Below are 27,077 nucleotides of genomic sequence, written 5' to 3'. Positions count from 1 at the left end.
TGGATTTTTAATGCACTCTTTCTCCAATCACCGTGCAATCAGATTGTTCAGTGGCTTAAAAAATCTAGATGTGGATGTAACCTTCTATAAAATATCTGTGGATATATACTTTCACAAAATATATGTGTGACTGTACACTTTGGTAAAATATGGTTGAATAAATACTTTTGAGAATTCAAAAAAAAAGAGATGGAATCTCTTCCTAAAAATAAATTAAAAAGTGAAATGACGGAGCCAAATTTGACAAATTTTTCTTGCGCCTTTTTAATACTAGTAAAAATTAAGCAAGGTATTAATGCAATTTGTACCTTGTAACCTATTTATAAAATGTTGACAGGTCCGCTAGCACTAGCATGGGAACCAGGGCATTGTCACATGACAGTATTTTTATCCCAGAGGGTTCACCAGGCGACGGAGAAACGGCACAAGTGACATCCCAAGAAAACATCTCAGGAAAAGTCAGAACCCTTCAGGTGAGAGGTGTTGCAATGACAGGGTGATACCAACACTGTATTGACCGGAAGAGGCTGGTGCATTCAGTGTGGGTGGCGTAGATCTGACCTGAACTAACCCATGCAGTTGATATCGGCTTTCCATATGTAATGATTATCTCAAACTGACCCTATTTTGGGATGCATCAGTCCCCATTTGTAGAAATTCCCACCCTTTTAAGGAGTTAAGATGTGCCTGTAGATAATAGCATGGAGTGAAACAACTAGACTGCAAGACTGAGATTCTCACCTCTAATCAGTAATCTAACACATGCTGATAACTTTTACAAATTATACACAGGAGGCCACATTCTTCTTTTTATTGATTCACTGCTGCTGGCAGGGTAATTTGCTAGCAGATAAGCTATTGGGTGGAGCAGTGAGTTAATACAATTCTGAGATTTGGCATGAATCAAGCACAGACTGGTGGGGTGAAAGTCTCTGTGTGGCGACCATAAGGATCTTACACGAAACATGTTTGGGTAGTCGCAACCTAATTTGTGGGCACAGGGTCGCAGCACAGGGAGAGCAGGTTTTCATCCCACGTGTCTACACTGACTTTGAATCCAAGCCCCAGAGGTGATCCATTGCTCCACCCAATCACCCATGATGCAAAATACTGCATACTCCACAATTTTCAGTCTGTGGGTTGCAGAAATTCTTGTGCTTCGACCATTTTAACTACTCTGTAACATTTTGGACACTATGGCCCATACTTTATGTATGTACTCCAATATAAATGTGAGGTCGGTGGGTTGGGTGCCCATTATAGACACTGCACAATTGATATAACGGGTGCCCAACCCGCAACGTCAGTTATATTCTCCAGCGTCAAGTTGAAAATTACCCCCAGGAGCTCTCAATCAAATCTATAAAATCAAAAAGATTTCATATCCCTAAAAGGTTAGCTTAACCTAACCTACAGAATGTATTAGCGCTTCATTCAAATGGATGGTAATTGCAGTATAATGAGCACACCTGTCATGGGGGCACAAATGCAAATGCCCCTGAAGTTGCCATGTGGTCCATGTGGACTGCATGTCAGACAAGCGGTTCTACAAGACTGCAATGATGCAGGTTGTGAAATCCTCCACAGTTGCCATCCTACCTTGAGGTCCAAAGCCTGGGGCCAAGGAAGGACGTGAGCTGGTCCTCAGCAGCAGGTTCCTGCTCCTCTTGTTTTATGTCTGCCTTAGGTATTATAGTGCCCGCATGTGATGGGAACTAGATATCTTGTCTTCCACATATACCTTCATGTGTGCTTCTCCAACCTTTACAAGAGCAGACTGAGAAACACCAGGTGCAATTGTTAAGCTGCTTTATTTACAGACAATGAGTGAAGGTACAAAGTAATAGTGAAGCAAATTCCCACTCAATATCCCTTCTTTCCTCAAAAGATAGGGAAAAATTCAATAACCAAGTGCTCTGTTTCTTCCGTGGGCTGACTTACTTGTTTTAGCATTACCTTTCTTTCTAGACAACAGGATGGAAGTACTTCTGCTGGTGCTTGCATTGGATGGAGTGTTTCATGCAGGGTGCAGTGAGATGCTGCTTTGTTCGCTATTTCAGGGAGGTTGGGCTGGTTCTTGGATAGACACAGAAGAAAAACATATGTTAGCATGTTAGCTGCAAGACACCTCTTCAAACAGTACTTACATAGCTATATTAGTGTGTTATGGTGGTGTCCTGGAGTGCATGCTTGTGAGTTTTTAAGTCAGTGGAGAAATACTAACTAAAAGGATGGTAATAGCCCTCAGTTTTCCTGGAGGTTTGCAGCTTCAGCCTGGCCCATTGTTCATTGTTTTTTCAGCCCCAGGATGTTCATCCTATTCTAGCATCTTTAAGATTATGGTGCCATACCCTCTTTGGGGTTTTACGTAGAACGTACAGCACAGAAACAGGCCATTCGGCCCAACTGGCTCATGGTGGTGTTTATGCTCCACACAAGCCTCTTCCCACTCCTCTTCATCTAACCCTATCAGCATAACCTTCTATTCCATTCACCCTCGTATGTTTATCTAGCTTCCCCTTAAATGCAACGGTTTGTCTGTTGTGCACCACCTTGTCCTCGAAACAGAGTAGTGTTGCGATGCTGGAAGTTTGAAGAGTAAATAGATTGAGTATCACCTGTATCTCAGCTTGTGTGTGAGTAAATTAACATGCATCATGAAGCTAGGTTTTGTTGTAAGCTTGTTTTGACTGCCCCCTTGATCTTCAACGGCACCATCTGCACCAAATCCCAAGCGTTGGGAGTCACCACTGACCAGAAGCTGAACTGGAAATAGCAATATGAACACTGTGCCTACAACAGCAGGCCAGACTGTAAGGAAATATAGATTCCACACAAATTCAGTAATAGTGGTTAAAAACACACAACCATCTGAGGCGAAAACAGTGAAATAAAGGATGGGCCTTTATGTCGCTAGGCAACCACATTCCAGAATCAGTAGACCTTAACTCATTATACCACATGTATTTTTGATAAGTAACTTTTACTGTCTTTATATGATCACCTTTCTGTATTAATCAAACAGTATATGGAATATATGGTAACTAACTCGCACTTATGGGTTTTGTAAGTTTTATAAGTTTTATAAGGCCCTTTGACTACAAATTTGGAGATTGCTAACATTAACAGTTGCAAACAATTTTACAACACCAAGTTATAGTCCAGCAATTTTATTTTAAATTCACAAGCTTTCGGAGGCTTCCTCCTTCGTCAGGCTTCCTCCTTCATCGTTCACCTGACGAAGGAGGAAGCCTCCGAAAGCTTGTGAATTTAAAATAAAATTGCTGGACTATAACTTGGTGTTGTAAAATTGTTTACAATTGTCAACCCCAGTCCATCACCGGCATCTCCACATCATTAACAGTTGCAGCCACAGAATGAAACAGCTGTCCAAGCTGCCACCGTAACAAGGAGGCCTCAGAATTAGTGGCTTGGGAACAGGCAGGGAGTAAGATAACAGGTCCAAAGCTGTAGCTTTGGCCTTGAAGTAAAGAGATAACAGTATAAGTTGGATAGGCAGGCCCCTTCTAGTGTTGGAGGCCTGTGATTGGTCAACCAGAAGGTATTTTGATGGCCATTCGATCACCCCTTGCCCGCGAAATGTAGAGATAAGAAGTGGGCTGACTCTTCTTCCTTTGTCGAAAGAGATGCACGATGCCTCATTAGCCACTTCGCCCTTTAGAAAGACCCCAATAGGGTAAAGACCTGTGTCAGTAACAGCCCCTGTGCCTGCCCCCAAAAGAAGCATAAAAGAAAGACCTCTTGCTAGAGTCAGGTTGTAGAAGACAGAAAAGAAGGCACCAAGTGGGTAAATGAGAATGAGGGTACGTGTATGAGGGAACGTGGAATGGAGTCATGGCTTCTACTCAAGGACAACGGGGTAATATAATTCTCAATTGTGCTTTGTAAACTACTGCTTCAGTACTGTAAGGTATTGATTCTTACTTGTGCTAAATAAAGTCATATGGCTATTAACCCTTATGGAGTCAGTCTCGAACAATTGAATAGAGAGTGAAATTGGCCACAAGAGGCTGGATACTCTGTGACGAGTGGCTCGCCTTAAAAGCTTCCACTATCTACAAGGCTCAAATCAGAAGTGTAATAGAATACTCACCACTTGCCTGGATGGGTGCAGCCACAACAACACTCAAGAAGCTCTACACCATCCAGCGCAGAGCAATTTGCTTCTTGGGATCCTCTGCCACTGGACTCAATAACCACCCTCTCCATCACTGGCGCACTGTGCCTGCAGTGCGTACGATGTACAGGATGCACTGCAGCTACTCACCAAAGTTACTTCTCCTCGCGACCTCCACCACTGAGAAGTACAAGAGTAGCAATGTCATAGGAAAACCATCACCTCCAAGTTCCCCTCCAAGTCACACGCCATCCTGACTTGGACATATATCATTTTTTGTTCATCGCCACTGGGCAAATATCCTGGAATTCCCTACCACTGTGAGAGCAATATTGCCACAAAGACTGCAGCGATTCAAAGAGAAGGCCTACCACAACTTTCTTCACAAAACTAGTTTTGAGAAATAAATGTGGGGCAAAAAAAAAGCCTTTCCAAATGCAAATGCAACAATAGTTCCAGTTTTAAGTATTAGTAGTAATAAAGGCCAGAGCTCTTGCAAAGCTTCACATACTGTGGTATGGCAGGAACCCTGGAGAAACAAGATAGCTGTTTTTCGTAACATAAAGATGAAAAATACATGAATGTGATAAAAGTTGTCTATCTTGTAGCTGCCATGTTAAAGATACTTAAGTTTTTACATTCTGTATAGTCTGTGTGGCCAGACTGTTAACCCTTGAGTTTTGGCTCTGCGATTGAGGGCTAACTATCCATTTTATAGTTACTGTAAAAGAGGAGGTAGTAGAGATATTGGATAGGATAAAAATAGATAAAGAGGAGGTACTTAAAAGGTTGGCAGCGCTCAAAGTAGAAAAGTCACCCGGTCCGGATGGGATGCATCCTAGGTTGCTGAGGGAAGTAAGGGTGGAGATTGCAGAGGCTCTGACCATAGCCTTCCAATCCTCCTTAGATATGGGAGTGGTGCCAGAGGACTGGAAGTTTGCAAATTTTACATCCCTGTTCAAAAAAGGGGAGAGGGATAAAACCCGGCAATTACAGGCCAGTCAGCCTAACGTCGGTGGTGGGGAAACTTTTAGAGACAATAATCTGGGTCAAAATTAATTGGCACTTGGAAAATTATGGGTTAATAAATGAAAGCATTTATTAAAGGAAAATTGTGTTTGATTAACTTGATTGAGTTCTTTGATGAAGTAAGAGGGTTGATGAGGGTAGTACGGTTGATGTGTATACGGACTTTCAAAAGGCAATTGATAAAGAACCACATAATAGACTTGTTAGCAAAATTCAAGCCCATGGGATTAAAGGGACAGTGACAGCGTGGATACAAAATTAGCTAAGGGACAGAAAAGCAGAGAGTAGTGGTGAACGGTTGTTTTTCAGACTGGAGGGATGTGTGCAGTGGTGTCCCCCAGGGGTCAGTGTTAGGTTCACTGCTCTTTTTGATAAATATTAATGACCTGTACTTGGGAATTCAGGGCATGATTTCAAAGTTTGCAGATGACACGAAACTCGGAAAAGAAGTTAACAGTGAGGAGGATAGTAACAGACTTCAGGAGAACATAGACTGGTGAAATGGGCAGACAAGTGGCAAATAAAATTTAACGCAGAGAAGTGTGAAGTGATGCATTTTGGTAGGAAAAATGAGGAGAGGCAATATAATCTGAATGGTACAATTTTAAAGGGGGTGCAGGAATAGAAAGACCTGGGGGTGAACATACACAAATCTTTGAAGGTGGCAGTACAAGTTGAGATGGCTGTTAAAAAGGCATAAGGGATCCTTGGCTTTATGAATAGAGGCATAGAGTACAAAAGGGAAGCTACGCTAAACCTTTCTAAAACACCGGTTAGGCTCCAGCTGGAGCATTGTGGCTAATTCTGGACACCACAGTTTAGGAAGGATGCCAAGGCCGTAGAGAGGGTGCAGAGGAGATTTACTAGAATGGTAACAGGGATGAAAGACTTCTGCTACGTGGAGAAACTAGAGAAACTGGGGTTATTCTCCTGAGAGCACAGAAGGTTAAGGGGAGATTTGATAGAGGTGTTTGAAATCATGAAGGGTTTTGATAGAGTAAATAAGGGGAAACTATTTGCAGTGGCAGAAGTTTCGGTAACCAAAGGACACAGATTTAAGGAAATTGGCAAAAGAACAAGAAGCAACATGAGAAAAAAAGAATTTACGCTGAGAGTTATTATGATCTGGAATGCACTGCCTGAAAGGGTGGTGGAAGCAGATTCAATAATAACTTTCAAAAGGGAATTGGATAAACACTTGAAGGGGACAATTTACAGGGCTATGTGGAAAGAGCAGGGGAATGGGACTAATTGGATAGCTCTTTCAAGCACGATGAGCTGAATGCCTCCTTCTGTGTTGTATCATTCTATGATTCTATAATAATAAGAAAAATGAACTTAACTATGACCTCCAGATCAGAGCTGTCTTTTACATTCCATGGAAGCCGATGTTCAGCCAGGTGCTCCTAGTCTATCTTGCTGCTCATGAAGCCTCTTGGGCCAATGAATGATGTCCCAACCAAGACAGCTTTCAAAGCTCATTTTTAAGTTGGCACAATCATTTTACATACTTGCCAACAATTAGAACTTGGAAAAGCTTCAGAAAAACTGACAACTCAAAAAACAATGTGCAACAGAAAAACAGCCCTTAATAAAGGCCTATTACCGAGGTCACCCCTTCAAGGCAACTGAATAAGTTAAATTCCTTTTTATTTCATTGGATTTCAAGATTTTTATCAGCGTTTTGGAATCACATCCTGCAATTCAATTAGTTTATTTTGAAAACTGAATCCCAATGGCCCCGTGTACAACATACAAAATGTTGCTCTGATGGAAGTGAGTGTGACATAAATTACAGCTATTCCCAATACTCCTATCAGTTTTATTATAGGAAGAAAAACTAAAGTACTCAGAAGTGCAATTTTTGCACTGGTGGATTTAGAAATTTTTGAAGGGGGTGAATTTATTTCCTAGGTGGTTCTGGGACATTTTAACACAATTTGCATCATGTCAAATGTGGCCACTCAGACTACACAGAATGTAAAAATGTAAGTATCTTTAAAATAGCAGCTGCAAGAGTCACAACTTTTTTCACATGCATATATTTTTACATCTTTATATAATTAAAAACAGCTATCTTTGCTGTTTCTCCACGGTTCCTGCCATACCACAGTATGTGAAGCTTTGCAAGAGCTGTAGCCTTTATTACTACTAATACTTAAGAATTACTGTTCCCTCCCCCTCCACCCACATTTTGGTGCTTTCTCCAGCATTTTGAAGTGTATTGTGATTCAGCATTAAGGAGAGGGAGACCCAGAGAAAGAAACCATACACAAAGGTGAAACAAAGATAATTGGATCGTTCAATGGAAATATCTAGAAATATCTGTTATTTGCAATAGGAACATTTTGTTTAAAAAAGAGATTACATAAAAAGTCAAAAAAGATCTACAGAGTAGTGAGAGTTACAGACCTAGCTCCATCATTCACACTAACTGAAAAATTTTCACCAACCTGCTCCTGGGAGGTGGTGATCTGTTTTGTACAGAATGGTAATAGGTGGCATTCAGCAAGCTCAATGCCATCACAAATACCTATAAGGATATTGAGGCTTTAAGAGAGGGTACAACACAGACTCACTAGGATGCTGCCTGGTATGGGGAAATACAAATCTGAAGAGAGACATGAAATATTGGGACTTCTTAAATTAGAACTTGTCAGATTACGGTGTGATATAAAGATGTGTTTGAAGTTATGGAAGGATGAGACTGGGTATATAGAAGCAGACTGTTTCCAGTAGGTGAGGGGTCTAGAATGAGGGGCCATGGATGCAAGGTTAAATGTAAGAGATTTAGAAGAGGGTGCAGGAGAAACTTCTTTACACAGATAATTGTGAGGCTGTGGAATTCATTTCCTGGTATAGTGGTTGAGGCAGAAACTATGTCAAGATTAGATTGGATAGGTGGATAAAGGAAAAGTGGTTAAAAGGATATGGGAACGGGATGAGGTAATTGTGATTAGAACTGTTTGTTCACATGGAGGGTACAAACACAGGCTGGTTGGCCTGCTTTCATGCTGTAACTTCTATGTATTTCTACATACATGGTCTATCCAAACTAACATCTAGGTCCGAGCATAAAAAAGTTGGATCAAGAGCAAATATTAATCAAATAAATAGTAACAATTATTAGATTGAGTAGAAGGAAGCAGTCAAACCCGCCCTGTGCCTACCGATTGCGGAATGTTTCTTGCAAACCGGTGGACAAATCATCTTTTACTGTGACATTTCAGATGTTGGTTGGGAAGAATTGAAACAGACGTCAACACAAAATTACATTTCAAGAAAAGAAATGTATTTTATAATAGGACAGAGTTGTTCACTTCGGCTTAATGAACGTAATGCACTGGGGGAAGTCAGCTCACGTTAGGAAGCACAAAGAAATGGTGATAAAGTTTTAAGCTACTTTTTGCGTAGCAGTCCTCTGCAACACCTTACACCTAATTTTCTGATTTGGGTTGCCAGGCTTCACAATGAAATAATTTAAAAATCACAAGGCACTTTCTATTATTTGGACGCTACATACATTTCTGCTGATCGGCCAGCCCATGCATCTTACTTCCTCCCAGTCACTAGTCTTTGGAGCCCTATACATTGCAATTTGTTACAATGGGTTTGATTTTCACTGTCTTCACCTGGCATTAACAGGGCGTTAACGGCTTCAAAATGGGGTCAGTAGCCTTACCGCCCTGTTAACACGGGCAATGTGGCCGACTCCATTTTGAAAGAGGCCTACCATTGGGTGTTGTTTCAGCCGATAGGCCCCTTTTAATATGGAAATCAGGATCTTATGACGTTATTGCCATTTCAGTTCCATGAGCGATGGAATCGAAGAGGTCAACCGAAGGTAAGTATCGAATTATTAAATAATTGTCTGTGCCGCTGCCGCCCTGGAACCCTCACCCTCCCCTCCCCCCCTCTGAACTCTGAAAAGCAATTATATCATCGCATCATTGGAGGTACAGCACATGAGGAGGCCATTCGGCCCATCGTGCCTGTGCCGGCTCTTTGAAAGATCTATCCAATTAGTCCCATTCCCCTGCTCTTTCCCCATAGCCTTGTAAATTTTTTCCCTTCAAGTATTTATCTAATTCCCTTTTGAAAGTTACTATGGAATCTGCTTCCACCACCCTTTCAGGCAGTGCATTCCAGATCATTACAAACTCACTGTGGAAAAAAATATTTCCTCATGTCGCCTCTGGCCCTTTTGCTGATCACCTTAAAACTGTGTCCTCTGGTTACCGACTGTACTGTCACTGCAAATAGTTTCTCTTTATTTACTCTGTCAAAACCATTCGTGATTTTCAACACCTCTATCAAATCTCTCCTTAACCTTCTCTGTTCTAAGGAGAGCAACCTCAGCTTCTCCAGTCTCTCCACATAACTGAAGTCCCTCATCCCTGGTATCATTCTACAGACACATAAATAATAAAAGAAAAATCAGGGACAGGGCCACTAAGGGATGCACACAATAAACCGACAGGTAACGACAGCGAAATGGAAGAAATATTGAATAATTTGCCTCCATATTTACCAGGGAAACTAACAAGGTGGGCAGGACATTAGAAGTAGAGATCGAAAAAGATATTAAAACATTTAAGATAGAAAGGTTGGGGGGAGATAATTGATAAACTAATCAAACATAGGGAGGATAAGACCCCTAGTCCAGATGGATTGTATCTGCGAAAATTAAAAGAAGTTAGGGAGGAGATAGCAGAGGCACTATTACATATATATAAAAATTCACTAGAAAAGGGAATAGTGCCAGAGGACTGGCGGACAGCTAATGTTATTCCTATATTTAAAAAGGGAGATGGAACAAGTCCAGGGAACTATAGACCAATTAGCATAGGAAAGATAATAGAATCTTTACTTGAAGATGTAATAGAAACACATCTAGAGAACGAGTCACATCTAGAGAATGGAGTCAGGGGACAGATAGCAGAATGGATAGCAAGCTGGCTACAAAACAGAAAACAGAGAGTAGGAGTTAAGGGTAGCTAATCAGTCTAGCAAAAGGTGGGAAGTGGTGTTCCACAAGGATCAGTGCTGGGACCGCTGTTGTTCACAATTTATATTAACGATTTGGATTTGGAATTGGAAGTATAATTTCAAAATTTGTGGACGACTCCAAATTAGAGGGTGTAGTTAATACAAAGGAACAATGCCTCAAAATCATAGAATCATAGAAAGGTTACAGCACGGAAGGAGGCCATTTGGCCCATCAAATCCGTGCCAGCTGTATGCAGGAGCAATCCAGCTAGTTCCACTCCCCCGCCCTTTCCCCGTAGCCGTGCAAATTTTTTCCTTTCAAGTATTTATCCAGTTCCCTTTTGAAGGCCATAATTGAATCTGCCCCAACCACCCCCTTGGGCAGTACATTCTAGATCCTAACCACTCAGTGTGTAAAAAGGTTTTTCCTCTTGTCACCTTTAGTTCTTTTGCCAGTCACTTTAAATCTATGTCCTCTGGTGCTTGATCCTTCCTCCAATGGGAACAGTTTCTGTCTATCTACTCTGTCTAGACCCTTCATTTTGAATACCTCTATCAAATCTCCTCGCAACCATCTCTGTTCCAAGGAGAACAGCCCCAGTTTCTCCAGTCTATCCATGAACAAAAGTCCCTCATCCCTGGAATCATTCTAGTAAATCTCTTCTGCACTCTTTCTAAGGCCTTCACATCCTTCCTAAAGTGCGGTGCCCAGAACTGGACACAATACTCCAGTTGTGGCTGAACCTGTGTTTTATAATGGTTCTTCATGACTTCCTTGCTTTTGTGCTCTATGCCTCTATTTATAAAGCCCAGGATTCCGTATGCTTTTTTAACCACCTTCTCAACCTTCAGTGATTTGCGTTCGTATACCCCCAGGTCTCTCTGTTGTGTACCCCTTTTAGAGTTGTGCCCTTTAGTTTATATTGCCTCTCCTCGTTCTTCCTACCGAAATGTATCACTTCGCATTTTTCTGCGTTAAATTTCATCTGCCACGTGTCCGCCCATGCCACCAACCTGTCTGTATCCTCTTGAAGTCTATCACTATCCTCCTCACTGGTCACTACACTTCCAAGTTTTGTGTCATCCCCAAATTTGGAAAGTGTGCCCTGTACACCCAAATCCAAGTCATTCATATATATCAAGAAAAGCAGTGGTCCTAGTACCGACCCCTGGGGAACACCACTGTACACCTCCCTCCAGTCTGAAAAACAATCGTTCACCATTACTCTGTTTTTTGTTACTTAGCCAATTCTGTATCCATGCTGCTACTGCCCCTTTTATTCCATGGGCTTCAATCTTGATGACATGCCTATTATGCGGCACTTTATCCATATACACCACAACAACTGCTTTGCCCTCACCTACCCTCTCTGTTACCTCATCAAAAAACTCTATTAGATTAGTTAAACACGATTTGCCTTCAACAAATCCGTGCTGGCTTTCTCTAATCAATCCACATTTGTCTGAGTGACTGCTAATTCTGTTCCGGATTATTGTTTCTAAAAGTTTCCCCACCACTGAGGTTAAACTGACTGGCCCGTGGTTGCTGGGTATATCTTTATGACCTTTTTTGAACAAGGAGGTAACATCTGAAATTCTCCAGTCCTCTGGCATCATCCTCATATTTAGGGATGTTTGGAAGGTTATGGCCAGTACTTCTGCAATTTCTACCCTTACTTCCCTCAGCAACCTAGGATGCATCCCATCCGGACCGGGTGACTTATCTATTATAAGTACAGCTAGCCTTTCTAATACCTCTTTATCAATTTTTAGCCCATCCAGTATCTCACTTACATCTTCCTTTACTGAGACTCTGGCAGCATCTTCTTCCTTGGTAAAGACAGACGCAAAGTACTTATTGTACTCATACACTAAATGCGAGAGGACATTAATAAACTTGCAGGATGGGCGTGTAATTGGAAAAATGAATTTCAATTTAGGTAAGTAAGAGGTGGTGCATTTTGGTAGGAAGAGTGAGGAGGGCAAATACTGCTTGGATAATAAGAGTCTAAACATAATAGAGTAGCAAAGGGATCTAAGGGTACAGATACACAAATCACTAAAAGTGGTGACGCAGGTTAATAAGGCCATAAAAAAGGCAAATCAAGCACTTGTGGGGGACTCCATAAATATAAAATAGTCGCTAATGAATCCAATAGGGAGTTCAGGAGAAATTTCTTTACCCAAAGAGTGGTAAGAATGTGGAACGTGCTACCACAAGGAGTAGTTGAGGCAAATAGCATAGTTGCACTTAAGGGAAAGCTAGATAAGCACATGAGGGAGAAAGGAATAGAAGGGTATCCTGATAGATGAAGCAGGGAGGGAGGAGGCTGGTGTGGAGCATGAACGTTGGCATAGATCAGTTGAGCCGAATGGCACATTTCTGTGCTGTAGGTTCAATGTAATTCGATGTGGCCTACTGTTAAATCTCTCCTGCACCCTCTCTAAGGCCATGACATCCTTCCTAAACTGTGGTGCCCAGAATTGAACACAATACTCCAGCTGAGGCCTAATCATTGTTTTATAAAGGTTGAGCATAATTTCCTTGCTTTTGTACTCTATGCTTCTTTAATAAAGCCCAGGATCCCATATGCTTTTTTAACAGCCTTCTCAACTTGTCCTGCCACCTTCAAAGATTTGTGTATGTTCACCCCCCAGGTCGCTCTGTTTCTGCACCCCCTTTAATATTATACCATTTAGTTTATATTGCCTCTCCTCATTCTTCCTACCAAAATGCATCACTTCACACTTCTCTGCGTTAAATTTAATCTGTCATGTGTCTGCCCATTTCACCAGTCTGTCTATGTCCTCCTGAAGTCTGTTACTATCCTCCACATTATTTCCTGCATTTCCGAGTTTCATGTCATCTGCAAACTTTGAAATTATACCCTGTGTACCCAAGTCCAGGTCATTAATATATATCAAAAAAAAGCAGTGGTCCTAATACTGACCCCTGGGGAACATCACTGTATACTTCCCCCCAGTCTGATAAACAACCGTTCACCACTGCTCGCAGCTTTTTGTCCCCTAGCCAATTTTGTATCCACGCAGTCACTGTCCCTTTAAGAGAGACCTGCAGGTATATGTGCACAAATCTTTGAAAGTGGCAGGATAGGTTGAGAAAGCAGTTAAAAAAGCATACGAGATCCTGGGCTTTACAAATAGAGGTATAGAGTACAAAAGCAAGGAAGTTATGTTGAACCTTTATAAAACACTGGTTCGGCCACAACTGGACTATTGTGTCCAGTTCTGGGCACCACACTTTAGGAAAGATGTGAAGGCCTTAGAAAGGGTGCAGAAGAGATTTACTAGAATGATTCCAGGGATGAGGGACTTGAGTTACGTGGATAGACTGGAGAAGCTGGGGTTGTTCTCCTTAGAGCAGAGAAGGTTGAGAGGAGATTTGATAGAGGTGTTCAAAATCATGAAGAGTTTCGATAAAATAAATAAAGAGAAACTGTTCCCATTGGCGGAAGGGTCCAGAACCAGAGGACAGAGATTTAAGGTGACTGGCAAAAGAACCAAAGACGAAATGAGGAAAATTTTTTTTACGCAGCGAGTAGTTATGATTTGGAACACGCTGCCTGAAAGGGTGGTGGAAGCAAATTCAGCTGTGGCTTTCAAAAAGGAATTGGATAAATACTTGAAGCAAAATAATTTGCAGGGCTACGGGGAAATAGTGGGGTATTGGGACTAACTGGATTGCTCTTACAAAGAGCCGGCAAGGGCTCGATGGGCCAAATGGCCTCCTTCTGTGCTGTAAACATTCTATGATTCTATGGGGGTAAAATTCGATAAGGCCTATTATTGGGCATAGGTAGCATGATCCGCTGTTAACCCGCACCCAATGGCCCCTGCGCAGGCAGGACGAGACTTTCATGAGGCCTGAGGACTTACCTGCAAGCAGTGTTCCGAATCAGCGTTGATATGAGGATTCAATGCAATTTGCACTTTCTACCAGCAGGGGGAGCCTCCATATTTTAAAGGCAAGCTGTCTCTTAAAATCTCTAAAAGGTAGCCGGTATCTGCTATTTACTGAAAATAATAGTCTGGTGGCTGCATAGATGCAGGTCCCATCCCCATGTTTACACACTAATAAATTATGTTGAAACATTGAAGAAAGGTTGAGCACTACTAAATCCTACACTCTCCAATCTGCATGACAAACCTCACCAATCTGTCGATCTGAGTTGGTACCAGGCCTGCAAGAGTGTGTGCACCAAGGTTCTCAGATGATGCACTACATGCCATGGTGCCTCCCACTGCCTTTTGGGCATATATCTGGAGGGCCTCTTGCTCCACCCACCCTCACGGATATAGGATGTCCCTATGTGCAAGAGGTGGACAGAAGGAGGGACATCCTATATCCTCGAGGGTGGGTGGAGCAAGAGGCCCTCCAGATATATGCCCAAAAGGCAGTGGGAGGCAGCGGGGGACGAAGTCAATGCCAGGCACACAGCACCATGAACTTGGACGCAGTGCAGGAAGTAGTTCAATGCTTTGACATGAATGGTCAAGGTGAGTGAGGTCAACTGTCAAGTGGCATCTCCTACCAACTGTACCACTAGCCGCATCCACTGCTCCACGCACTACAGCCCCACCATCACCCACAATTCAGCAACTAAAGCCGGCGGGATGTTATATTACATAGTTATTTACATACTTGAGGTACTTGACAGACCTCATTGAGTGGAGATTTTGGCAGGGGTGTAATTTTGAAGGATCCTCAGCGTGTTTCCCGTGCTGTGGGAAACACTTCATGTTGGAGCAGGCGTGTTTCAGCCAGCAGCCAGTGGGAGATGCAAAGGATTATTTGACAGGTGGGGGGAAAACCTCATTTATTGCAGCAGGGCACTCTGTCACTTCAGACAAAGTTTTGGCTGCAATACCGTTGTCTTTCCAATCAAAATTCTTAATTTATACCCTAAACTCTGCTGTGCAAACACATTTACCTACTTTGCGGACCCCCTCAAACTCACACCGTCAGGATGGAGGGCGCCATAGCTGCATTCATCACTTCATCCGAGGACGAGCAACATCACCAGCCTCGCCAGGCACGCCGTCCACCTCCGCCACGTGGAGCTCCACAACACAGTGCTGCGCCACAGGCACCTGCACAAAATAGTCGTGCAACTACACATACACCCACTGTAGGGTGACCCAGTGGGTGGCATCAAGTGTGGGTGTTCATGGTGATCCTCATGAAAGAAACTTATTACACAAGCTAGTGAAGAATGGCCGTGACGTGGCAGTAGTGGTGACAATAATAATATTTAATGTGCCATTAACAAAAATCAAATATAAATAAAAAATATGACAAACCTTCAAACACCCTTGTGCATCCCCTTTGTGCTCACAAAACCTTCGCCTTACGCTTACGAGTACTCCTACGTGGTGCTTCCCCTGTGGCTGCAGCAGAGGTAGTGGCAGGTTGCTCTTGGTCATGCCCTGCCCATTAGATGCTTTGGGCCTACGCCCTCTGGGTTTCGGTGCCCGTGAGGGCCCCTCCATAGACTGCTCCATCTATCCCTGTGCAGGGGCAGACTCGACCACCTGCAGAGGAGGCAGCATTGCAGGTAGTGGTTGAGAGGGGGACAACGGGTGAGACGCAGGGGTGCTTTGAGTGGCGTCTCCACTTCCATGTCCCCTTTCGCCATCATCCCTCTCCTGGGCCAGACCCACATCACTCCTACCACCCTGCTGGACGATAGTTGGAGGACATGTGCCAGAGTATGTGCCTGCCTGTTGAAGGTGGCAGAAAGTTGCTCATCCTGAGTCCGAAGGGCCGTTGTCAGGGCCTCAGTGGACTCATTGGTGAGCCGTGCTTGAAGCTCCATGGAGGCTAGCCTTCCCTCCATCGCAGACATTCCCACACTTATCCGCGACACTATCTCAGAGATGTCCTCATGTCCCTGTGACAATATCTCAGAGATTCCCTCCTGTACCTGTGCCACCATTCCACTCTTGCAGGAGTTGGACTCCTCCATCCTCTGCGCGTGGAGAGATTGTGGAGAGTGCGTGTGGCACCTGTTCCAGCACCTCGTAAATGTGCTGCTGCCCCTCGATCATTCTCCTTTTAAAGGATGGCCCCCAGGGTTCAGCATCTGTGTCCAGCTGAGCGGAACCTGGAGAAGAGTGCTCCCACCAACGCGGACTCTCCACAGCTGCCCCTGCCTCCAGTGTCTGCTCGTGCTCATGTGTGTGTGGTGATTCACCATGTGCGACCCCAACTAAGTGAGGACGGGGACCCACCAAGGTGTGTGTATCTGCACTGGTGGATGGCTCACTCAGATGTGACGGTGCCCCCTCAGAGGTCGGCAGGTCCTCTGAGGAATCGCCCTCCGCCATCACGGCAGTCGCTGAAGGCCCTGTAAGAGAACAGAAGGCAATATTAAGCATGATGACCGATGTTGAGATGCTGGAGATGGCAAGGCACGTTAACATCATTTGCAATTGTGAGTGCTGAATGTTAAAGTTCTGTCACCAGCTGTTTGTCGGGTGACAGTCTCGGCGTCCCCGACGGACAGGCACTCAAGCGTGTGGCTTAGTTCAAGAGCCTCAAGCTCCGCGTCCGTGAGGACGACCAGATGTTGCGGCCCCCCTCCGGTCTTTGCCCTCTCCCCTGCATTCAGGGCTCTCTTCTCCTATAAGGGGAGAAAGTAGAGAGGCGTGAGTGAGGGATGGTGACGTGGCCAACTGCTGAATGCAATGGTTTGGGTGAGACTGACCGTGAAAGAGATGCATCAGAGGGTGAGTATGAGACAGAACCATGACATTGTGTGAGGATTGGGTTGAGTGGTAGTGGTGGGATGAGTACTGGCGAGGTGAGTAAGTGCAGGTAAGATGAGGATGAGCTTTGAGTGGGTGTGAGGAGTGATGTGATAGAGTAGTGTTGGCAGTGCAGAAGGAGATGTGGGGTGGGGGCAGTGATGTGGCAGACGGAGTGTGGGGGAATGAATAAGTGTACTCACTTCGGCTGACCTACTTAGGTCGTTGAAGTGCCTCCTGGACTGTATGCAGGTGCATGATATGTTGGTGGTGCTGGTGACCTCCTCTGCCACCTTGAGCCAGGCCTTCTTGGTGGCAGAGGCAGGCCACTTCCTCCCGTCCGCCGGAGAGAAGATCCCTCTCCTCCTCCTCCTCCTCACCCCATCCAGTAGGACCGAGAGTGAGGCATCATTAAACCTGGGAGCAGCCTTCCCCCTGGGCTGCGCCATGCTGTAATTTTGGTTCCTTTCTGCAGCATCAGTCAGTGAAGGACTGCCCCTTTAAATAGGGCTCCTCCAGCTGACAGCCTATGATGCGGGTGTGCAGTCCACCCGCTGCGCAGCTTTCCAGCGCGAAACCCGGAAGCCAAGGTAAGTGGCTTCAATTAGGCTGCGATTGTGTACGGAGCACCCCGATTTCACTGGGTTGATGGTGCTGGTGGTCGTTGCTCCAGGTGGCCTGAGTATGTCAAATTCTTCATGTTGCACATCTCATTATGAGAACCTGTTAGATATGAGAGCATCCCTGGCATCACAGGCAGCAGTGTGCGCGGCTACTCTGGCGATGGGTTCCCCATCTTCATTTTCCTCCTCCTCGTGATCCTCATCCTCATCCCCCTGCTGCTCATCCTCCTCCTCCTCCTCATCATTCTCTTCCTCTTCTTCAATGTTGGTGCTAGCAGAGGATGCTTGATGAGCACATTTGACCTCCTCTATCTGTAACCCTCTCTGCTGCACTGTGTTGTGCAGGATCCAGCACATGCCGATTATTCTGCACATCCTCACTGGCGAGTACTGAAGGGCTCCCCCAGACCTATCCAGGCACTTGATGCGCTTCTTCAACATGCTTATGGTTTGCTCAAGGACACACCTGGTGATGATGTGGCTCTGGTTGTACCACTGCTGTGCCTCGTCGTTGGGGTTTCTCACAGGTGTCATGAGCCACGTCTACAGGGGTAACTCTTGCAGCTGCCAGGGTGGCTTTGGTGAGGCCAGACCTGGAGTACAGTTTTGACCTCCTTACCTAAGGAAGGACATACTTGCCTTAGAGGCATTGCAACGAAGATTCACTAGATTTATTCCTGGGATGAGAGGGTTGTCCTATGAGGGGAGATTGAGTAGAATGGGCCTATATTCTCTGGAGTTTAGAAGAATGAGAGGTGATCTCATTGAAACATAAGATTCTAAGAGGGCTTGACGGTAGATGCGGAGTGGATGTTTCCCCTGGCTGAAGAGTCTAGAACTAGGGGGCATAGTCTCAGGATAAGGGTTCGGCCATTTAGGACTGAGATGAGGAGAAATTTCTTCACTCAGAGGTTTGTGAATCTTTGGAATTCTCTACCCCAGAGGGCTGTGGTTGCTCAGTCGTTGAGTACATTGAAGGCTGAGATCGATAGATTTTTGGACTCTAAGGGAATCAAGGGATATGGGGAGCAGGCGGCAAAGTGGAGTTGAGGTCGAAGATCAGCCATGATCTTATTGAATGGCAGAGCATGCTCAAGGGGCCATATGGCCTACTCCTGCTGTTATCACTTATGTTCTTAATCTGGCATATACCTGCAGAAATCTCTTCCGGTGGTCACACACCAGCTCTGCATTGATGGAATGATGGCCCTTTCAGTTTATGAGCAGTCCTGGTTCATACGGAGGCCCTCGGATTGCTATGTGTGTGCAATGGATTGCACTCTGCACCGGTGGGAAGCCAGCCAGAGAGTTGTAACCCACTGCCTTCTCATTCTGGCTGATGTCATCGCGGGGGAATTGTAAACAATTTTACAACACCAAGTTATAGTCCAGCAATTTTATTTTAAATTCACAAGCTTTCGGAGGCTTCCTCCTTCCTCGGGTGAACGAAATGAGGAAGGAGGAAGCCTTCGTTCACCTGAGGAAGGAGGAAGCCTCCGAAAGCTTGTGAACTTAAAATAAAATTGCTGGACTATAACTTGGTGTTGTAAAATTGTTTACAATTGTCAACCCCAGTCCATCACCGGCATCTCCACATCATCGCGGGGGAAGTTCACGTAGTCAGATGACCTGTCAAAACAGCCATCGTATATAGTCGAAGTCCACCTGTCATATACACTTATGTGCAGATGACTGACACATCCTGAAGATGTCACTGGTGGCACCCTGCAATGATCCAGAGGCAAAGAAATTGAGGGCAGTAGTGACTTTAACTGCGAGGGGCAATGCGTGGCTATCAGGTCCAGCCAGGAGCAGCTCTTCCTGAAGGAGGCTGCAGATATCTGCTGACTCAATCTGAGCCGGCTGGACCTGGTAGCCACGCATTGCCCCTCGCGGTTAAAGTCACTACTGCCCTCAATTTCTTTCTGCCTGTGCACCCTTTCATGTGGGTTGTGCCTCCTGCGACATCGGCCCCTCTGTTGGTCCCCTGTCTGCCCTTCTCCAGATCCTTGTTGAGCACCTCTGTCTTGTACACCTGCAGATCAAGGAACTGCAAACTGTGCCTGCCATGGATGATGATGTTCCTCCTCCTCAGATGGAATAGATCCATTGTGCATCCTGATGTTGTCAGTTTGAGGGACTCCAAAATGTTGGTAAATTTGTGTGAACACAAGAATTCTCAGTCTCATTAAAGAATTCTCAGTCTAAACACAAAGAATTTCCAGCCAAACGTTTGCCTGAGAGAACTGAGTGCCCTGCTGCAATACCTCACCTTTTATTGAGATGTGTCAATCACTGGTTTAAAGATCTAAATGAGCTTCGGCTGCATCTCACCTCCATTTCAATGGCGTGTTTCAGAAGCCATTGGAGAAACGTTCAGGAGAAGGTAAATCAGTTTCTGTTGGAGAATCCACAAAAAGTTAAATACCTCGAGGTTTAAATTACCTACATTGCCCCTTTAAGTATCGTCCCGCTGGCTTTAAGTGGGAATGAGACATCCGGGCTTCTGTTGCGCGCGCGCATCCTATTGCGCCAGGGTTAAACCCAGAAGTTGGATCCAGGATGTGGTCCCGCTGAAGAGCTCAACTATTTTTACTACTCACCTTTAAAATTACCCCCCTCGTCTCTGGACTCACCCGCTCTGCATAAGTGGTCTTGTAATAGGCAGGTGCAGGCTCTGCCCCTTACAAGAACAAATGGAAATTCCCACCTATGGTTGAGTTCGGGTCCCGGCCTTTTTCTGAGCCGTTCTGCTGGAGTTACGACGGCTGAGAGAATTTGGCACTGTAATTCCTTTAAAGTGTGAGTGTAAGTTGATAAAGCCATTAAAAAGGCCAATGGTATTTTGGGTTTTATCAATAGGAGTGTAGAGTACAAGAGTAAAGAAATAATGATAAGTGTTGATAAAATACTGGTTAGGTCAGTGTTGGAGCACTCTGTGCACTTTGGAACATTAAAGCCATAGACAACATACCAGGATGATGCCAAGGATTTCCTTTGTTCCTGGTTGAACTTGGGTGTACCAGGGTATATCTGAGGTAGCCTGCTCCCAGTTCTTCTGTGGCCATTAGGAGAAATGTGGGACGCTTCGTGGAGGAACAAGTAAAGAACTTCACAGAAAGTTATTGTTAAGAGTTGTTATCTCAGGTCCAGTAACAATAAGAGCACTAGATTGGATCTGTTTATTATTTTCTGTATCAGGGAAGAAACATATGTTCTGTAAACCACTGTAATCTGTTTTGTCTTTGCTACTACTTATCTGCAATTATTAATAAATCTGCTCCATAGATTATTTGTCCATGGTCTAATAGAGTTTTTATTCTACAGCTTTCTAAGGTCTAGGAGAACTCACAGAGTCCAGGATATATCCAGTAAGCTAAATACAGTACAAGGGTTTTTGTTCAACCCTACGTTACTAGGCATTGGATGTATAAAAACACGCTCCATTTCACTAGGCAGCAAGGGTTCGATTACAGGAGTGGTCTTTGGCACTGAGCATGAGAGAAATAATCGGAGTACAAGACCCAAAAATGTAACACCATGTTTCTGACCTATGCCACCTTTAAAATATTGTAAACTTGGGAGACTGTTGGCCAGTTGCCTGGCTGTTCAGCAGCCAAATTGGAGTCAGAAAAGCTGTTTGAATTTACTGTTGTGAATCACTGCTACTTATTAGTATTGCTAACCTTTAGTTTGGAGTAATTAACAACTGAATTATTGCCTGCATTTCAGTCTTTTGGAACTTGTTCACAGATAGCCCTCAACCTGGCTTTGTGACCATTATCCTAGTATCGCTATATTCACCCCTTTTAGACACTCGGGTTAGATTTTCAACTTGCTTCCTGGACGTAAAATTGGCATTGTGGATCAGTCGCCCATTATAGACACTGCCTAATTTTAATTTCCATTGATTTCAATGCCAGTTTTACGCTCAGGCGGCGGGTTGAAAATCTACCCCGAGAATGTACCAATCTCTGATCCTGGTGTTCTGCAAGTACAGAGTGGGAACGACTCAGTTTGAAGCCAATAGCAATTATGTTTGCTTTTGTAATTTGGTATGTCTTGTGCTTTGACCTAAGGACCATTCAGATTGTGACTTAACTCAGACTAATGAATGTAAAATCTTCACTGGATTCTTCACACACTAACACTATGCCCTGATCCCAGGGCATATATACAATGCTGATTGTAAGGAACAGTTTAGATCTGCCAAACTACTTGTGCATTCATATAGGACAGGAATTAAGCATACCTTGAACCATTCTGGGCAAACCTGCATACAGCAGTTTGTTGCCGTGAACAGTTGAGATGACCGAGCCGTTTTTAATGCGAAGTTCGTTACATTGAACATGGACGAGGTGCTGCATGTGCAGCAACTTTGATTCATGTTTTGTGCCCATATGTTAAACTTGCTGGCAGTTCACTGAACCACAAGAGTTGACCAAGCAATGCTGATGTTGCAAAGGAATAGTCTTTCACATTCTGTTGAATTGTGGACCTGCTCAGTAAGCTTGTGTAAGTTTCTTTTCTAGAGTGACTTAGTGCTTGATGATAACATATGCACACTTTACTCATTCATTGTATTGTATAACAGCACAGTATCCCATATGTTGTGTTGCAAATCTCAATTTTAACACTTTCCAGGTAATGCCATATGATGCAGTGACCCATTAGCTGCAAAGGGGGATCTATTCACAGGATTGTATAGTTGGTTATAATTCAGATTAGTCAGTTCCTTCACAGAGATAAGATGATATACAGTAGAAGTGAGGATCACTGCTGAAATGTCCACTGCTAGTTTGCATTTCCAAATCAATGAAGACCAACTAAATGTTTTAGTTAGCCATTGCTCACGAAAGCAAGTAGCTGTGTAATATTGGTCAGAGAGTCTGAAATATATTGTATTGTTACATAAAATACTAAAAGATAAATGAGCTGTAGTGTTCTTTCCAAAAAAATTGTATGAAATTTGTGTAATTATAGACAGGAAAGTTTGCGAGCTTTTATTTCTAATATATTCAAAGTCTTGCCTATAGCACACAGTTCTGTAACTGGCACACTTTGACAGTGCCCCAATATAATAATGATGTGGAGATGCCGGTGATGGACTGGGGTTGACAATTGTAAACAATTTTACAACACCAAGTTATAGTCCAGCAATTTTATTTTAAATTCACAAGCTTTCGGAGGCTTCCTCCTTCGTCAGGTGACATTTTCACATTGTTCACCTGACGAAGGAGGAAACCCAATATAATAAGACAGTGGATCCTCCAACTCATTGTCAACAATGCCACAGGAGATCTGCTAGTGTATCATAAATGATTCAGTGTCACTCAGCTGGGGGTGAATGCACCACCATGTTGAAAGACCAAACCAAACTCCAAATTCAATTTGCTCTACTTACCTCTATTCTTATTGTTGCACTAAAACTGATCAGGGTAACAGTAAAATGTTATTCACCATCAGTGTTTCTGTTATTATATTTCATAAAATAACTAGAGACAATGTTTATTTTGTTCTACTAACACTAGCTAACATACAGAAAGACATTAAAACAAGGAAACATTGAACGGGTACAATAAGGTTTTATAAGTTGAGCAAAGTTCCTTGTGCAGGCAGCAAAAGCTGTCATGTTAGTCATTTTCAGATTATTTACCCTGGTGCGAATAAAAGTTTCCACATTTCTCTAGAAAGTGACCTGGATTACCTCCTTCCCCTATTGCAACACTCATTCTATGAAACAAATGGCTTGATACTGATTTATTGTGCAGTGAACAAGGTTATTAAAAGGGAAGGGAACTGTACGATTAAGATTTTCACTGTAAAATATTTATGTATCCCACCTTGCTATTTTTGTTTTAACCGCCCCTACTGTTTGTTGAATAATTCTCAGTTGAGCACTTCTGCTGAGGCTGGTCTTTCACAGTCGGGAGCTCCAATGTGCTGAGCATGCAGGGAGTCTGAAAATCTAGAATTTCTCCTCTCGAGTAGGAGAAACCGCAACCTCTCTTAACAATGGATTGATTTACATTGTAGAGTAAATTACTATCACATCTTTCTGATCTATAGAGCTGCATTCTCATAGTTGCATACAATCCATAGAATAAATTTTCCATCCAATGTTAGGTATGAACAAAAAACGAATATTTTTATGGTGGGGTGGGAGGAGAGGAGGAAGAAGGTTAGATTGAATGTATTTTTCCCACAGTATAGCATTGTACTTTACGGGACCCGTGATTGAGAACAGTGACTTCAGTGCAAACAGATGAAGGGTCTCATTTGGACATCAGGACAAAAGCTGAATAATTAGCATATACTGTGTTATTTTATTGAGATGAAGTGTTACTGTTTTTATGAATTGACACTAAACAATTTGAAAAGCTAGATAAAACAGAATTAATTTTATATTTTGTTCTATTTCTTAGCGTCAGCTGGCAAAAAATATAAAATTTGGCCAGCCCCCACTGACTCTTACTGTGAAAAGGATGGAAGATTCTGGAGCCAATTCAGAGGTTGATGGGTCTCCCAGAAGTCCATTGGAACAACCTGCTCTGCAGGAAACCCAATTACCAAGCTCAGCACAGAAGGTGAGTGTTCATTTGTCACTTGATTTCATCTACCAATCTAACATTTTGTATAATATAAATTTGTTTTCAAAAGTAAGGCTGTACAATTAGGCATGTGCTGCATCTTTGTCATCTATCCCATTGAAATTGGCTATTTTAGTGCCCACAGGCTCATTTCTATAACACCTTGCAGCTGATAATGAGTTGGCCGACACGTCAATAAAAGACCACAAAAAATATTTAAATTAGGGTCTCCCCTTAATGCGACTGGAGGAACTGAGCAGCACCCAAAAGATGATTTTTGTGGGAGGAGAAGTCTCAGCAAAGGATATTTGCAGCTCTGGACGGGTTATAAAATTAGGCCCTTCAAGATTAAAGGGGCACCTTCTTTATGAGAAACAGCTTGCGACTTTTCTCCATTTATTTATAAACAAATGACACAATGATATAAATTCATTATTGTGTTGATTGTACATGGCTTCACTGCATTTTCATTGAGACAAAGCCCCTTTAACAATTCATGAGTGAGGCAATGGCATTGCAAAGTCGTACTGAGTCACTATTTTATTCAAGCATTTTCGAGGGATTAACCATATTAAACAAAAATATTTGCCTAAACTTTAGAAAATTAACTGCTTTACCACCAATAATAGGTTTGTTTCATTCTGCTGCAGTTTACCTTGATCCTGAAACTAGTGTAGAACATGGGCAAAAGTCAGATATTTCTATTAGTTGCAACAAACAGCAGAAATTCCTTGAAGACATAGTAAGAATTCAGTAAGTGGGAAGACATTACAACAGTGACTACACTTCAAAAGCACTTCACTGCCTGTAAAGCGCTTTGGGATGTCTTGAGGCCGTGAAAGGCACAATATAAATGCAAGTCTTTCTTTTCTTTCTTTATAATCACATGAGGAGCAGGCAATCTGGTGTTTTTGCGATCAATTCACACTGGATGCTAAGATTGAATGACAAATAAGGTATAGACTTAGATTTTCCAACTGGTGTCACAAAAACTGTAAGCATTAACTGTAGATTAAATATTATAGTAATGTTAAAGCCCCCATTAGATATTGTACCTGGTTTGCATTTTTGAAATGAATCCTAAATCCATGTCTTTCATTCAATGATTTCTGACTACATGGGATGAGAGGGAGACGAGATGAATTGATTATTGCTATACAAGTTAAAATCCAGCCGTAGCAATGAAATTAGAATTTATTTCAAAAAGTGTGAAGCACCTTTTGTTACATAGTTTAATATCAACAATTCCCATTCAGATATAAGTAGCTTCCCCCCCATTTTCCATTTTATCTTTCATAATTATCTTTACTTTTATAACCATCAGCATTTTTTAATCCATCCTTCCATTTCATTTTCCCTTCTCCAGTCCCATGACCCATCCAACCGGCTAAACTCCTTGAGTTTAGGTGGAAGAGGAAGTGAAGTGGAAGAGCAGGTAACAAAGCTTGACATCATTGGAAAATGGTTGACCAGTTTATTTACATTTTGCAAACTGCAAAATAAATGTGAAAATGAACAATGGTGACAAAATGACCATCATTCTATAATGTCTATAAACTCTGCTATCAATATTCCAGCTAGAAATGCTATTCATTGTTTCATAACAATCTAGTACTGTGCACCAAAATTTAAGTTAAGCATTAAAAGTGCTGGAAACACGCAGCAAGTCAGGCAGAGCATCTGCGGAGAGAGAAGTAACAAGTAAACATCTCAGGCATAAACCTTCATCAAAAGTGTTCCGATGTTTTCTGTTTTTGTTTCATATTTGCAGCATTTGTAGTAGTTTGTTTTTTATTTTAAGTTAAGCAGACATACTTCAACTAAAAAAAAATCACTCGTAGTCAATCCATTTGCAATGTGTGTCCTTAATGTATTTTGTAAATCTTTACATTTTTAAAACCTAAGGTGTCTTTTATGAATACAGCTGTTGTTTTATAGGTTACACCTGTTCGATCTTCATGGTCCACTAGCCCCCTGTCTCCAGCGAGTTCTGCTGGGACCATTGAATCAATTAATCTTGATGCAGTCCCACAGTCTATGAGCCGTCTGGACAACACTGCCGCTAAACATAAACTTTCTGTCAAGCCACGAAATCAGAGAGTCTCAAAGAAACACGGGAGACTGGCGCAGGTAAATGTACTGTTAAGTTTGTTGTGAGAATTTTGCAAATTTTTGTTTTTAAAGTTTGGACAGTTTTCAGTCACCACATAATGCATGTGATACAATATCAGTAAGGTGCCAGTAGGGTGACAGTGTGTTGATTCCATGGGTGAATCATTATACAATTTAAGTATGATCTGAAATGTGATTGAACCATTATTCACTGGACAGTGAAATTATTCATTGTAATGGAATGAATAAATGTATTTTTTACAGTTCTTATATATTAAACAATAGATATTTACAGCACAGAAGGTGGCCATTTGGCCCATTGTGCCTCTGCTGACTCTATGCCAGAATAATCCAAAACTGATCCCACTGCCCCCTTTCACACCATAGCCCTGTATCTTCCTCTGCTTCCCTTAAAACAATGCCTCAACCACTCCCTGTGGCAAAGCAATCCATTTTCCAATAACCCCGTGTTTAAAGAAATTTTTCCTAACCTCTCTCCTCACCCTCTTAGTGATAATTTAAAATGAATGATCGCTTGTCACTGACTCTCCAACCAGAGGAAATAGTTTTTCCCTATTTACTTTAACAATACTTTCATAATTTTAAAAACCTTTATTAAATTTCCTCTTAGCCTTGTAGCTCTCAAGTCTCTCCTCATAACTATAGTTTTTCAGTCCTGGTGAACTTACACTTTATGTGCTCTTTGGCTTTAATGTACTTTCTATAATGGCGCTCCCAAAACTGCACTAACTATGGAGTAACCAATGTTTTTTATAAATTTAACATTACTTCTTTACTTTCGTATTTAATGCACCTATTTATAAAACT

General features: G+C 42.8%; 1 protein-coding gene across 1 annotated transcript in view; it reads left to right on the top strand.

Annotated features, from left to right (window-relative positions):
- The first annotated feature begins 338 nt into the window (after positions 1–338).
- The window catches only part of cracd (capping protein inhibiting regulator of actin dynamics), a 68,949-nt gene continuing 42,210 nt past the window's right edge, over positions 339–27,077 (top strand). The window contains exons 1-4 of the mRNA XM_067996891.1: positions 339–473; positions 23,973–24,134; positions 25,504–25,572; positions 26,076–26,267. Coding sequence (XP_067852992.1) covers positions 354–473; positions 23,973–24,134; positions 25,504–25,572; positions 26,076–26,267 — 543 coding nt within the window. The 5' untranslated portion in view covers positions 339–353. The remainder of the gene's footprint in view (positions 474–23,972; positions 24,135–25,503; positions 25,573–26,075; positions 26,268–27,077) is intronic.

Source organism: Heptranchias perlo, chromosome 1 (genome assembly GCF_035084215.1).
Source record: "Heptranchias perlo isolate sHepPer1 chromosome 1, sHepPer1.hap1, whole genome shotgun sequence".
NCBI lineage: Eukaryota > Metazoa > Chordata > Chondrichthyes > Hexanchiformes > Hexanchidae > Heptranchias > Heptranchias perlo.
This window is presented reverse-complemented; position numbering and strand designations above follow the sequence as displayed.